Below are 15,237 nucleotides of genomic sequence, written 5' to 3' on the forward strand. Positions count from 1 at the left end.
GATTGGTATTTCAGGCTTCTTAGGGTATATTCCTAGAAGTGGAATCACTGGGTCAAATGGAAGTTCAATTTTTAATTTTTTGAGTTAACACCATAGTATTTTCCATAATGGCTGCACCAGTCTGCATTCCTACCAGCAGTGTACTAGAGTCCCCTTTTCTCCACACCCTGGAATAAGGCAAATTCTTTACATGCTTATTTAATTGAATCCTCATAACAACCGTATGAGATAGGTGTTATTATTGTCCCCATCTTATGGATAAAGCTGAGACTTAGAATTAAGTATATTACTCAAGGTCATATGTTGAGAGACAAGATTTGAATTCAGGTCTGGGTTCTTGTCCCACCATCCTGTCTTTTACAGGGTTATCTCTTCAGAAATGCTCTAACAGTGTCCCATGCCCAGACAAACCAGTGTTTCTCATGGTACCATTGTCTTGGATGAGTTCACGCCCTCCTAGCTGCTGGCCCCTGCTCCCTCTGAAGTGAAGGGAGGGCGTAGCAGCGCTCCATCCTTACATAGAGGTGGCCCAGGCATCCTCACTTGTCAATCAGGAGTGGCAGAGGTCCCCTGCAGAAGGCTAGTGCAATTTCCCTATCACTAGAGCAACTCAACATCCTAGTTTGCTTGTGAGAGGTCTGCTTAACTTCAGTTATAGCTCAATTCATACCAGCTAATTATTTTTAGTACCCCCCACCAAAATGTTCCTTCTAGACAGTAAATTAGATGATCACCTTATCACTGGCCCTCTAGTGAGGACAGCCAGGCATTTGGGTTTGTCTAGATGGGCTCAAGTTTCTCCTGTGGAGGAAGCTTCCCTCTCCCTGGAGAGCATTTATGAGTGTAGCAGCCTGTCCAGTACCCTGGCTGCGCCTTCCTCTCACTGTGATGCCCTTTTTTCAAGTTTTTTTTGTGTTTTAATCCACACCTGAGGATATCTCTCCATTGATTTTTAGATAGTGGAGGGTGGGGGGAGAGAGAGAAACATCAATGTAAGAAAGACACCATTAATTGGTTGCCTCCTGCACGACCCCGACCAGGGCTGCGGGTCAAACTTGCAACTGAGGTATGTGCCCTTGACCAGGAATTGAACCCAAGACTCTTCAGTCTGTAGGCTGACACTCCAATCTCTGAGCCAAACCAGCCAGGGCCCTTTTTTTCAAGTTTTATCATGTGGAAATGCTGGTAGGAAAGACTTCCATGCAAATATCTTTTGTGTTTTCATTAACTAAATCTTTCTTGATGATGCTCTTACAGTGAATTCTATTACAAAGCTAACTACGTCAAAAGGGGGTTGGTGGGATGGAAATTTAGACCATGTACATAAGGTTCTCTTATCGGATGCCAGAGGTCAATTCTTCAAAGAGCTGGTGTTTCTCTTAAAAAAAAAAGGACATGTACTTCTCATTTCATTCAGATTTTTTTTTCTTTTGTTTTAGGAAAATTGTACTAAAAATGAGAAAAAGCTAGAAGAACAGAATGAGGAAATGATGAAGAAGGTTTTAGCACAGTATGATGAGAAAGCCCAGAGCTTTGAGGAAGTGAAGAAGAAGAAGATGGAGTTCCTGCATGACCAGATGGTCCACTTTCTGCAGAGCATGGATGCTGCCAAGGACACCCTGGAGACCATCGTGAGAGAAGCAGAGGAACTCGACGAGACCGTTTTCCTGACTGTGAGCACCCTTAGAACAGGCCCAAGCACCTTACACCCACTCTGGCCCAAGTCTACTTTAAACATTTTATTTTTCAATGTTCCCCTAAGATCATTTATATACCTGTGTTTTTGTTTGTTTTTAAAATAATTTTGACATTTAAAAATTATTGGGGCATGCCTGAAACCTATGGAAAAGGCCAGCATATTCCTAGCACCAGATCCAGCTCCAGTATACGTGGCAGCCAGGGCACAGCATCATCTGTTTTATCGCAATGGATTTGTTACCTTGTAAGAGGGAGGAGGAAAAGCAGCCTGAGAACCTTTCTCATACCACGCCCCCTTTGGGGGCTTGGCATCGTCACGCTGGCCCCTGGGCCTGTCCTCTCCACCTCATTCCCTAATCTGAAGTGACCTCTTGTAGGGACCATTCCCTCTGAGCCTCACCAAGTGGCCGAGAGTAACATTTGGTACACTTTCAGCATACAAAGGGATGACGTACTGTGATACTTCTCTCAGGTAACATGTTGATGTTTTTAGAAGGGTCTTCCTGGGGACCAGATTGCTTAATTCAAACTAGTACCTTATGGACCAAGATTACCTTGGGTGTTCCTCAAGCTGTACCACAGAGGCAGCCCTTTGCTCTCCTAATTCCCTGGAACATCCAGTAAGATACTGGTTCTCCATGGAGCCAGGATTAACCAGGAGTGATGGAAATATCTTCCTTGAGGGCAGTCCCAAAACTAATAATCAAACCACAGGAAAGCACCATCTTTTGATGAGTAGGGAACCTACCTTTCAAAGCTCCCTGGACCACCAGACCCTCTAGCAAGGCAAAATGGGTCAATGTTAGGCTTTTCATTTGCCTTTGGGGATACCTCCAGCCAGAGTAAATTTAGGTGAGGAGGACATGGCATCCTCAAACAAAATGAAAGTCATTCAGTTGCTTTATGTTTAATTATGGCAAAGCTTTAATATTTTAAAATTAGGTACCTCTTGTGAAGTATAATATTAATAAAGTGCTTTGTGTTCCCTAAGAACCTTACTTTTGTTTGAAAAGAATATTTTCTTCTCTCTAGAAGAACAAATTGTAAACAAGAAAGCATTGTTGTTGTTGTTTTTCTGCTTATAAAAGCAAAATATATCTATTTTAGGAAATTTGGAAAAGACAGAAAAGCACAGAGAAGGTATCACCTAGAGACGACTACTGATTATATTTTTGGGTATATATCCCACACTGAACAAATTTAAGGCATTTCTATTACTTCAGAGAATTCTATTCTGGGAGCCATTTGTTAATAAAGAGAGAAGCAAAGCATAAGCGCTCATTGCTGGCCTTGCTGATCATGGGGAGTTAGAGCGGGACTGGAAACTAAAGCCCCTGTATCCCCGTCCCCCCTCCCCCCCCCCCCCCCCGCCCTTCTGAGCACCAGTTTCCTTGCTGCCCCCGCTGAAGCCACCAGGGGAAGGTGAGGAGTAATGATTTTAGAACATGCATAACCTTAATGCTCTAGGTTGGTATTTTTTGTTGTTGTTAATTTCTCTCTCTCTCTCTCTCTCTCTCTCTCCCCCCCCACCCCTCCCTCTCATTCCCTCATAAGTCATTTGAGGAAATCAATGAAAGGTATATAAAACATGGCACAATGTAGTGGCACCTGAGAATAGCATGACTGCATTATTTTTAATATTTTGATGCTTTATAGAAAATGAGCTGCCAATTAAAAAATACATACATTTGGTGAGCTACTGGATGTTCACTTTTGGACACAGTGCATTTAAAAGCTAAATGACAGCTTTGAAAGAAAATTGCATGTGCTTTAGTTAAATAACAATTATCGTAATGTAGATTTTTAACTGCTTCCTTGAGATATATTCTGTCTTTTCAACCTAATCTAGATCATCTTTCCTGTCACTTCATACAGAACATTTTGTAGATACTTAGACTTATTAGTTAAATATGAGTATTTGAAAGAATCATTCATATCTGCCTTGAATAATTTTATAACTTAATGTAATTTTAATGGAATTTCTCTCGTTCTCTTCAAAAGATAGACATGCATTTATCTTCTCTCTGTGCTCAGCTAACCTAAACGAATCTTCCTTTTTTGATTTGTTTTGTTTTTGCTGTTGTTTTTAGCACTCAGTCTAAGAAAAATTCTTTATTCTTTTAAAAGTCAAAGTCAAAGCATTAACATGAAATTAGGAAATGTTGTCTATAAACACATCAGATCTGTGTTTATCTTTTGGAGCCTCTGATACTGAAATGCTTTTACCAATCTGACAATTTTCCCTTTTGTCTCATAGCGAGACATGAGGTCTTTCCTACTGGTTGAGCCTAATACTTTTATCTTTTTTACCCCTTTAATGTAAATTTCTAATCTTGTAAATATTATCTTCAGTTTACCTCAATGCCAGATTGTGAACTATCATAAAGTAAAATCAGAAATTTGTATTTGTGTTATGTTAAAATATGGGAAAATGGGTTTGGATTAGAAACCTCATTTTTCAGATAATAAAAGCAGTACAGATAAACTTATTTATCTTTCAAAGAATCTATTTAATGGAATATTGCCAATACATTTTAAGGAAATAATATGTATATTAACATTGGCATTAATCAATGAGGGTTTTATTACAGTGGCTCTGTTACAAATAGAACCACCTAGGGAGCTTTAAAAATGCTGATGCCTGAATCTTATCTCCTGAGAGTCTGGTTTAATTGGTCTGAGGTATAGCCTGGGCATTTTTAAAGCTTCCAGGGTGATGTTAATGCATAGCCAGAGTTGAGAACCTCTGGTTTATAACAATCAGACTGACTGTGCCTAAATTAGCTGTGCAGCTTGTTAAGCCAGAGCTCCTGCAGCCCCACCCCAGGTCCACTGCATGGGATCTGGGGTGGGCCTAGGCATCTGCATATTTACCATTTCTCAAGCAGGCAGGTCTAGAGAGTGATATCCAGGCCTTGTTCCCAGTTTCCTTTGTTTTTAAAAACTTATACATTTCTTCTACATACTATTTATTGATATTTATTTTTATCCAAAAAGTATGTGGATTTACAATACCATCCTTTATACTGGACAGTGTTGATAATGTTTGCTTATTTATATTTCACCCACTCATGGAAGGCACTGATTGGTAGGAACATTTGGTGAATGAAAATTTGCAAATGCTTTTACTGTAAAAAATGGCATAGTACATTTTTACTTTTGTAAACATTAGATTATTAACTTGCTAATATGAATTGACATCCATTTAATTATACATTCTATTTCTTTGATTTTGTGCTTGAACTTATCATCTGTGTGTCATTTTAATTAATCTTGATTTCATTGTCCAATAAACAATGAATTAACCTTTGCTAAAGCTGCATGTCACCCAAAGGAGGTTACACTTGGGATAACCATTGTTTTTCTGTAAAGAAAAAAAGCAAAAATTGGGATTTGGTAAAGAAATATGATCATGCACACGTGTGTATGCACAGGTGATAAAGCTGGATTGTGTCACTAAGAAGAAGCCTTTCATGTCCTCAAGGCAATTTCTACTTCAAGGTCTCAGTGTTACCGATATTCCTTTCTATGAGAGGTGCTAATTATCTAGCATTTTTTTTTTTTACCATGATGCTTTTCCTCCCTTTGTATCATATATTAAAGGCAGTACTTGTATAGTAAACAATTTTTCTCAGCACTGTAAGTACTTAAATTAAGAAATGTTGTCAAGCATATTTAGACTCAAAATTTACATATTTCGAAAAACACATGTGCTTAGAAAATGCTGTTCTGTTGAGAGGATGCATTCTTTTTCTCTGTTGTACTCTTTTGTGTTATAATGAAAAAGAGTTACAACCACCATAGGACGTGCTCATAAAAAGATATTCATCTGCCCTTTCTTACATTGATTTTAAAATTGGACAGGCCAGTGCATAAGGGAAAAAGCAAACATTTGACTTATAGTATCTACAGAGGTCTCGTGCTATAGGAGTCCTCCCTTTAGTTAACTGACATGTGTTGAGTGGCCTGAGTGCGCAGACTAGTCATCATCGCCTGTGAATCCCATCATTTCTCCCTCTGCATCCCCAAGGCCTTAATTTAGACTCATTATGTTTCCCTGGCCGGGAGTGCTGCGGGGTCCTCTCGACTGACCTCACTGCCTCCAGTCTGACAGCTGTGGTTCTCCCTCAGACTAGTGCCAGGGCATTCTTTTTTTTTTTTATCCTCACCCGAGGACATTTTTCGATATTTTGTTCAGATAGAGTGGGGGGTGGGGAGAGAGAGAGAGAGAAACATCGACATGAAAGGGACACATCGAGTGGTTGCCACCCACACCAGGGCAGGCGACAAACTGCAACCAAGGTACGAGCCCTTAGTGGGAACTGAACCTGAGTCTCTCCAGACCGCAGGCCGACACTCTAACCGCTGAGCCAAACCGGCCAGGGTGCCAGGGCATTCTTCTACACTTCCCTTTGTGAACGCTTCTGTGGCTCTTTCTTGGTGGATGTGAAAGCCTCTTCACAAACCACAAATCCCCTTTCTGTTTCATCTCTGTTTCCATTTCCTAATTCTCAAAGGAGCGCAGGATCGCCTCTGGCTCTTGAGTGTGCCATACTCTTTCCCAGCTCCATGCCTGTACCCGGGCTGTTCTGTCTTCAACCTCCTTCTCCTGGTTCTCCTGGGAAACTCCTCCTCCTTCTCTAAGACTCAGCCAGATGTCACCTCCTCTTTGAAGCCCCTTTAGAACCATCTCCCCTAAATCAAATTATAGCGAATTTCATTATTCCTAACACTAGTAAACAAAGTAGACACTCTTTAAATATTTCAATTATGTTTTATCATCTTTTCCCCTCACATTGATAAAATATTTACCAGACCTGAGATGCCACCCAAATAAAACTTTACCCTCTTACACATTCAAAGTATATTTATTCAATGCCTACCGTGTGCCAGATTATGCATTACGATACAGTAGGGGAAAAAACAAAGTCCTTTCCTGCATGTAGGTTATATTCTGGAAATAGACAGACAAAAACGAATAGGTCATGGCACGTTTGAGGAAGTAAACCACAGCAGAGTAAGGGACGGGCTAGGTACTGCGGCGTTCGGTGTGCTCAGGGCTGGCCTCTCTGAGCAGCTGCCATTAGAACAGAGAGCTAAATTAAGTGAGAAAGGAGCCATACAAGCAGCTAGGAGAAGAAAGCTCCAACAGCAAGTGCGAAGGCTGTGGCTCTGTGCTACGGCACCCGGAGTCCATGACGCTGAAGCCAGTGGAGTTCCTGGAAGCTGTTTCATCGCTGGAAGATAATTCCAGTCCTCTGAGAGGTGCACAGAGGAGAGCGCCTAACCGAAGTTGAGGCCCCTCGAGCTAAACATTAATCTTTTGCAATGTCTTTTTCCCTCTGCAGAATGGAGTTTTTTTGTGTGTGTTTTTTTTAAAGCTCAGGTTTCACCTAGTTAAAAATACTGAAAGTTAGTATTTGTTGATATCTTTCCTTAGAGGGTCTTGAATTTATAAAAGCTATTCGTTTATAAACTGTGGCTTTTTTATTCTTTTAAGAATGGATAGACCTTATCCTCCTCCAGTGCTGTGTTCGATACCCAGCACAGTGCCTGGCACATAGTAGGTGAACATATTTTTGAAAGACTAAATGACTAGAAACATAATAATGAAGGTTGAGAACATCAAAGACATCAAACAGTGTGTGAATTTCCAGACGTGCTCTGAACTTTTATATCATTAGGAAGTAAACAAAAATAATCATTAAAATGCTGTAATTTTTAGGACTAATTTTATAGATGCAAAATGAGAAAGTGTAAAATTTGATGGAATCTACTCAGATTTGAAGATATAGGAGTGGAATTTCTAATGTTAGCAATTATATAAAAAATATTAAGAATAAATAGATTTTAGGCATATATTTCTAGACTTTGAAACAGTTTAAATCCTTTTAGGATTCAATGCCTCACAAAAACTACCACCATCATCAACTTCATTTTCAGCAACTGTTTTAGCTTTCATTCTGTATGCTATTAATTTCTTGACTTACATAGAAATATTTTCCCCAAATAGGTTGCTTTCTGCAATGGAGAGTACTGCTTCTTTAGAGAAAATCCCTGCTGCATTTTCACTTTTCGAACATTATGATGACAGCTCGGCGAGAAGCGACCAGATGTTAAAACAAGTGGCTGGTAGGAATTGTAATATATTAAATGGCTTGATGAAATTGAGTGAGGTTTTCCTTGTTTGTGTTTGAATGTAAGGGAATATAACTGGAGAGCAGAAAATCTTCTTTGTGATCGTTTGAGGCCAGGTTCTGAAATAAAGCAGGAGACTAGCATGCCATTTCAGCTATAAACTGCATTTCCATTTGGAGCCTTACGACTGCGCTGGGATATTGAGGAGATGGGAGGATACAGCAGTGGAACCAAAAGGTCTCCTCTTATTTCCCTTTGTCAAATAGGATTTCTTTCCCTCTCTTCTACAGATTATTTGCTCCACATCAGCAGCCAGCTAGAGGAGGAGAAATAAATCAATTATTTTCATATGTATTGAAAAGTGTTTTCCTTATGAGTGGTTTTCCCCTCTTCAATTGAGTTCTTTTTCTTTTCTTTCTTTCTTTCTTTTATCTTTTTTTTTTAACTAAACAGATTAGCTTAGAAGCACTAACAGCTCAGCATCATGCTCTGTAGCCAGGAGCCTCCCACTCGGCTGTCAGAAGCATCTTGCCGGCTCTTCAAAATATTTTTTAATGTGCTATTTTAACAAACAGAACAATGAAACTTATTTAAATTTCTTAAAGCTGCCGTGTTTTAGTCAAGTTACTGAGTTTTACTCACTGTAATATGTACTCAGATGCTGTCCTTAAAAGATGCTACATTCTTTCAAAACCACCTTAAAGACAGCTGCAGTTTTTTAATTGACAAGTAACTTTCACTCCTATAAGATGAGTGTTAGTTTAATAATTGATAAAAGGCTCTGTGTCTTTAAAAAGACCTAAAACCCTACCAACTCTATATAAAATGAAAAATGCAGTCATTTATCCTAATGGATTTTCTGTAGAAATGTCTCAGAACAAAAGGGTACTTTCTTATAATGTCTTTAAGAGGCATTTAAACAGAGCAGTGATGGCAAACGAAGAAATTCTGATGAACAGAGTCGATCCTTTGCTTTTAAGGGATTTGTTATATGCTGTTGTTCATTTCAGATATTTTTTGAATACCTGGTGAGCAATGAGAGAACATTCTATATATTTTAGAGGTCACAGAGGTAAATTGTCATTTCGAAATTGTGCCTGTGGCAGTCCCAGTAATTCCCAGCTGTTTTGGGGAAACTGATCTCTAAGAGATCAGTTTTTTACTAGCTTTATTTCACTTACCATAATGTCTTCAAGGTTTATCCATGTTGTAACATGTGTCAGTATTTCCTTCCTTTTTAAGGCTGAATAATATTTTATTATAGGTCTATACTGCATTTTGCTTATCCATTCATCCATCAATGTACACGTGGGTTCCTTCCACCTTTTGGCTACTGTGGAGACTGCTGCTGTCCTGGGGACTTTTAAAATTAATTAATTAATTAATTAATCAAAACTTATCTTTATTATTGAATGTATTACAGATGTGTCCCCCCATTTTCCCCCACTGACTCCCCTCCTCCCCAATCCTGCCGCCCTCCTGCCTTCCCCACACTATTGTCTGTGTCCATTGGTTATGCATATATGCATAGAAGTTCTTTGGTTTATCTCATCCCATTTTCCCTCCTCCCTTCCCTTTGAGGTTCATCAGTCTAACAACCAATTTGTACTTCTTTTTATTTTTTAATTTTTTTGGTACGTGCCCCTAGCAGGAACCGAACCCAGGACTCTCTGGTCTACAAGCCAACTCTCCAACTGCTGAGCCAAACCTGCCAGGGCCAATTTGTACTTCTTCTTGTTCTTTGTTTTTTTTTTTATCCTCACCTGAGGACATTTTTCCATTTTTTGTTCAGATAGAGTGTGAGGGAGAGAGAGAGAGAAAAAAACATCGACATGAAAGGGACACATCCAGTGGTTGCCACCCGTATGACCCAACCAGGGCCGGGGACAAACTGCAACCGAGGGAACCGAACCTGAGTCTCTCTGGACCACAGACCGACACTCTAACCACTAAGCCAAACTGGCCAGGGCCAATTTGTACTTCTTAATTCCTTCATCTTCTTCACTCATCCTCCCAGCCCCTCCCCCCCAACTGGCAGGCAACAAAAAGTTCTCTATCTATGAGTCAGGTTTCTGTTCTGCTTGCTAATTTTATTTGTAGATTCAATTGTTGATAGATATGCATTTATTTTCATTTTACTGTTCATATTTTTTATCTTTTTCTTCAAGAAGACCCATCAACATTTCATATAATACTGATGAACTCCTTTAGCTTTTTCTTGTATGGGAAACTCTTGATTTGTCCATCGATTCTAAATGATAGCTTTGCAGGATAGAGTAATCTTGGTTGTAGGTCATTGCTTTTTTTCATGTTGAATATCTCTTACCACTCCTTTCTGGCTGCAAAGTTTCTTTTGAGAAGTCGGCTGACAGTCTTATGGGAGCTCTTTTGTAGGTAATAAACTGCTTTTCTCTTGCTGCTTTTAAGATTCTCTCTTTGTCTTTAACCTTTGGCATTTTCATGATGCTGTGTCTTGGTGTGGTCCTTTTTGGGTTCATCTTGTCTGGGACTCTCTGTACTTCCTGGACTTGTATGTCTGTTTCCTTCACCAAGTTAGGGAAATTTTCTGTCATTATTTTTTCAAATAGGTTTTCAATTTCTTGCTCTCTCTCTCTTCTCCTTCAGGCACCCCTATGATGTGAATATTTGCATGCTTGAAGTTGTCCCAGAGGCTCCTTACACTATCCTCATTTTTTTAGATTCTTTTTTTCTGTTCTGATTGGGTGTTTTTTGCTTCCTTATATTCCAAACTGCTGGTTTGCTTCTTGGCTTTACCTACTCTACTATTGATTCCCTATAAATTATTATTTATTTCTGTTAGTGCCTCCTTCATTTCTGACTGTGCATCCTTCATTTCTGACTGGTCCTCTTTTATGCTCTTGAGGCCCTCACTGAGTTTATTGAGCATCCTTATAACTGGTGTTTTGAACTCTACATCTATTCAACTGCTTATCCCCATTTCATTTAGTTCTTTTCTTAGAGCTTTGTTCTGTTCTTTCATTTGGGACAAGTTTCTTTGTCTCCTCTTTTTGGCTGCCTTCCTGTGTTTGTTTTTATGTATTAGGCAGAGTTGCTATGACTCCTAGGCTTCCTAGGGTGGCCTTTTGTAGTAGGAGTCCCATAGGGTCTAGTGGCACAGCCTCGCCCAGGGGACTTTTTTGAAAGCTAGCTTGAGTGGGAGTCTGGATCTGGCCACAGGTCCTGAAGTCCAAGATGACCTAATGCTTAGCTCCCTTAGTGTGACAGCTCTTTATGGGACAGTTAATCAGGCAGAAGGAATCCATGGGGGTGATTCTTCTGCCCAATTCCTTAGCCTCTGGCAAAGAAGCCCTGAAATCTCATTTTGTCTTTACTCCTATTCAAGTTCATTACTATAGAAGTGTAAACAGAGTTGCTAACGTATAAAATCTCCATCTCTGATGTTCCTCTATTACAGGAATTATAAATCCAATCATTGTTATTAGATTACATCTATGAAATAGTCTTATCTCCTTTATAATTTTAGAATACTTTGAAAAGTAAGAGTATTTTCTGTCTTAGAAAAGAGATGTTCTAACTTTAATATTTTGGGGAGGAGCACATTAAGTACAAAATTATTTCTAGCCTATATGTTTTAATTCCCTGCAACTGCTTCTTCCTTAAAATTTGGTGATGGGGGGGGGGTGTCAATTATTAGTTTTTAAGTTGGTTAAGCTATGAGGTATTGCCATTTTTAAAAGCAGATACTGCTCAATGTATAATTCATAAAGAAAACCAGAGCATTGTCATTGTTCGTGCCTCAGGAGTTCTCCAACGCTGTTTCAGAGTTGACTGACAATAGTTGAAGCATTCTGCTTGGCTCTTCAGTAAACCTGAGCAACATGAACATTTACTGCACTACATTTATCTGGATGGACGCTTTAGAATATGACACTGGTTTCCTGCTGGGAAGACAAACAGTGAAATCAAAGATAGCATAAGGACCTCCGAACTCTTATCAGTTCTTGGGGAGGTCTCTGACAGGCAGGCAGGCTTCCCTCTTCTCATGCAGTTTGCTCAGCATGCCTTACCTCTGAAGTCCCTATCTGATTTACCAGGTTGGGGAGGCCTCGTTCACCCCCATCTTAAGGGCTACCTGCCTTCTCCCCTCCATTTTCAATGCGTCTGCCAAAGCCATTTGCCTTCTGAATGTTAGTGCTGGTCATGGGTCTAGCACTTTACTAAGCACTTAATATACATTATGTTGCTTCTTACAACAACCCTGGGAGGAAATGGTATTGTCGTTTTCCCAATCAAAATATAGGGAAACTGAGGCTAAAATAGCACAGCTAATAAGATGGGGATCTGGCATTTTACCTTAGACCTGCCTCTCTGCTCCAGAGCCCATGAACTTGACCACTCTCTTATCCCGCCTCTTATTTTTCATGCCTGTGTATTTCTTCAGCAAGTAACTCTTTATTGAATCTTTTCTATTTGTCCCTTTTTGTTCCATTCTGTAGACCCATTTATTTTTCCTCATTTTTAACTCCTTGTTGAACTAACCTTGTTTTTTTTTTTCATTTAATGTTGACTTTTAATAAAGTAATCTCATAAAATTTGACTCACATTATTTTAGTAAGCTTAGCTCTTAGGAAATTGTTGACTAGAAAAAAATAACCACAAAAATAAATTTAAAAGCATGACATATTTTCAACTAAGAAAATAACTTTTTACTTTAATTTGCAAAGTATGTCCAATGCTTTTGTATCTCAAACATTTTGGAGGAGAATTGTATAGTACCTTGATTTAAAATGTTGTTTGTACCGTTAATATTCATCATGCAAAATTATAAACTTTAAAATCTCAGCCTTGGCTGGTTTGGCTCAGCAGTTAGAGTGTTGGCTCTTGGACTGAAGGGTCTCAGGTTCAATTCCCAGTTGAGAGCACATTCCTGGGTTGCAGGTTCGATCCCTGGTCCCAATCAGGGTCATATGGGAGGCAACCAGTTGATCTGTCTCTTTCACATCAATGTTTATTTCTCTCTCTCCCTCCCTTCTACTCTATTTAAAAATCAATAGAAAAATATCCTTGGGTGAGGATTAACCAAAAATAAAAAAATAAAAAATAATAATCTCTAGTAAGACACTTGAGAATATTGTTGTCTTTAAAATTCAGAACAATAGAATTATACTAGATATCTAAATTTTATGTTTTAATCTGTTAATAGGGTCCTTACCCCCTATGTAATTTTTACATTTTGTTTAAATTTATTTTTAATTTGTAAGTATGATCATGTTGGAAACAGAAAATAGGATAGTAGTTTCGGAAAGCATATTTTGTTATTTTATTTATGCAAGTCTTTTTCAGCCTTGATGATATAGCACCTATTGCTATAATGATGAAAAGGGTTTCATCTGTCTATTGTGAATATAGGCTTTATATTGATGTAGAAGAATACAGCATTGGTTATCTAGCAAAGCATACTGAAGTTTTTGCTTCAAAGAAAAACCAAGTCATTTGATGTATCCTCTAAACTGTATAAGTTAATTTCTCTAAACATAGAACTATAGAAGAATATTCTCAAGTGATCCTGTTTGGGGAGCCATTTTTATTTATTTCTCTATGTGTTATATGTACACATATACAAATACATGGAAAACATTTTGGAGGGCTACACACCGAACCATAGCAGTGGAATATCCTTGGGGTTGTGGATAGAGATTTGTTGGGAAAAAGGGAGACCTCCCAGTTTTACTCCATGTATTTCTGTATTGTTTGAATTTTTTGTGACTTAAAAAAAACCAAACAGCCAATAAAAACAGCATTAGTTATAATGAATCTTGCTTATATTCTAGTTCCACAGCCTCCTAGGTTAGAACCTCAGGAACCAAATTCTGCCACAAGCACAACAATTGCGGTTTATTGGAGCATAAACAAGGAAGATGTCATCGACTCATTCCAGGTTTACTGCATGGAGGAGCCACAGGATGACCAAGAAGTAAACGGTAGGATTGCTAGTACAAATACAGGTGCATGTGTCCATTTCTGCATCTTAATGTGAAGTATTTAAACATATACATATTATGGCTCTTTCCATAGAGCGTTCATAGCTACTTATAAAAATGACAACAAACCAACAACAGTATAATAAAATAACATATAAGCAAAATTTGGAAATCAGGATAAGAGAAAACAAAATACTGCCTCCTTGGATATCGGATTGACTGTGCTAGTATTGCAGCACTTGTGTTCAAGTAGCTCTAATTTTACCTGATGAAAGCACACGAGTAGTGATGCTGACCATTTGGGTATGCCAAAGGGAAGCCTAAAGTGATTCTTTTGGGTGAAAAGGTGAGTATAGTGCAATAGGATGTTTAGAGACAGAGAGAGAGAAAGACTACATTTACATTGATATAACTTTTATTATAGTATATGGTCATAATTGTTATATTTTATGATAAATTATTATTAATCTCTTACTGTGCCCAATTTATAAATTACACTTTATTATAGGTAAGCAAGTATAGGAAAAAACATAGTATATTAGGGTTCGGTCCTATCTCTAGTTTCCGGAATTCCTTGGGGGTCTTGGAACATGTTCCCCTTGGATAAGTGGTAGATACTGTACCACACTTCATCTCCCTGTACGTCCAGTGATATCATGGAACTCCAGGGCTCTCCAAGGTTCCTCTGAGCAACTATTGTTGCCAGGAGTACTCTTTTTACATTCTTCTTCTGTCCCTGCCATTCCCAAACACTTGCTTGTCCTGTGTCTCGTCCATTCAATGCCTTGAATTCTGCTAATGCCAGTTAATTAATCTGTGATACCATGCTGTGTGAAAACAGGTGTTCAGGAACGTATGCTACGTACATTGTTAAAAGTACTGGGGTGACAGACTTGGCCTGAGAGGACGATTCTTTTGAAAACTGTAGTCATACTTTATAGGCTATGGGGGGAATGTTTTTCAGTGTATAAGTCCTTATAACATTATTTAAATCAAACTTTCTGTCCAGAAAGTATAACTCATTGGGAAAGAGAGATGCAATTAAAGAAATTTGCTGAGTTGAAAAGCTCCTAAATTTCCTTTAAAAGGAAACAGTCTGGGTTTCTGAACTGGAGGGGTTTTGAAAATGTGGCATTCAAGAGTAATAAGGAAGATAACTGGAACTATCATAGGCTAATTTTTAAAAATTTGTTCATTTAAGGAGAGAAAATTTCAGTAAAAATAATTAGATCGGCTCAAAGGGATTGGTGTTAAGAATGGTATTGAGTAATATTTACTACTAAAATATTGAAAGCAAAATAGCATAAGTTTTAGGAAATGTCTTGATTGAACAAAGTTATTTCTTACAATAGTTTATGACCTATCAAAGTTATTTAAGTATTTTCATAAATTGTGGAAATTCCTAGTTGAAAGCATTCTGGAATTCATAGGAAGGAAC

The 15,237-nt window shown here is 38.5% G+C and overlaps 2 protein-coding genes across 2 annotated transcripts in view; one reads left to right on the forward strand and one right to left on the reverse strand.

The window, feature by feature from the left end:
* MTX3 (metaxin 3) overlaps positions 1-15,237 on the reverse strand; it is a 760,898-nt gene that overhangs the window by 558,833 nt on the left and 186,828 nt on the right. The gene's annotated exons all lie outside the window — the stretch shown is intronic.
* Positions 1-15,237, forward strand: part of CMYA5 (cardiomyopathy associated 5) — a 95,249-nt gene that overhangs the window by 51,467 nt on the left and 28,545 nt on the right. Inside the window, exons 4-7 of the mRNA XM_036279078.1 lie at positions 1,440-1,673; positions 3,253-3,275; positions 7,712-7,830; positions 13,650-13,799. Of these exons, the coding sequence (XP_036134971.1) occupies positions 1,440-1,673; positions 3,253-3,275; positions 7,712-7,830; positions 13,650-13,799 (526 nt within the window). The remainder of the gene's footprint in view (positions 1-1,439; positions 1,674-3,252; positions 3,276-7,711; positions 7,831-13,649; positions 13,800-15,237) is intronic.

The sequence above is a fragment of the Molossus molossus genome, unplaced genomic scaffold (assembly GCF_014108415.1).
Source record: "Molossus molossus isolate mMolMol1 unplaced genomic scaffold, mMolMol1.p scaffold_m16_p_3, whole genome shotgun sequence".
In the NCBI taxonomy this organism is placed as follows: domain Eukaryota; kingdom Metazoa; phylum Chordata; class Mammalia; order Chiroptera; family Molossidae; genus Molossus; species Molossus molossus.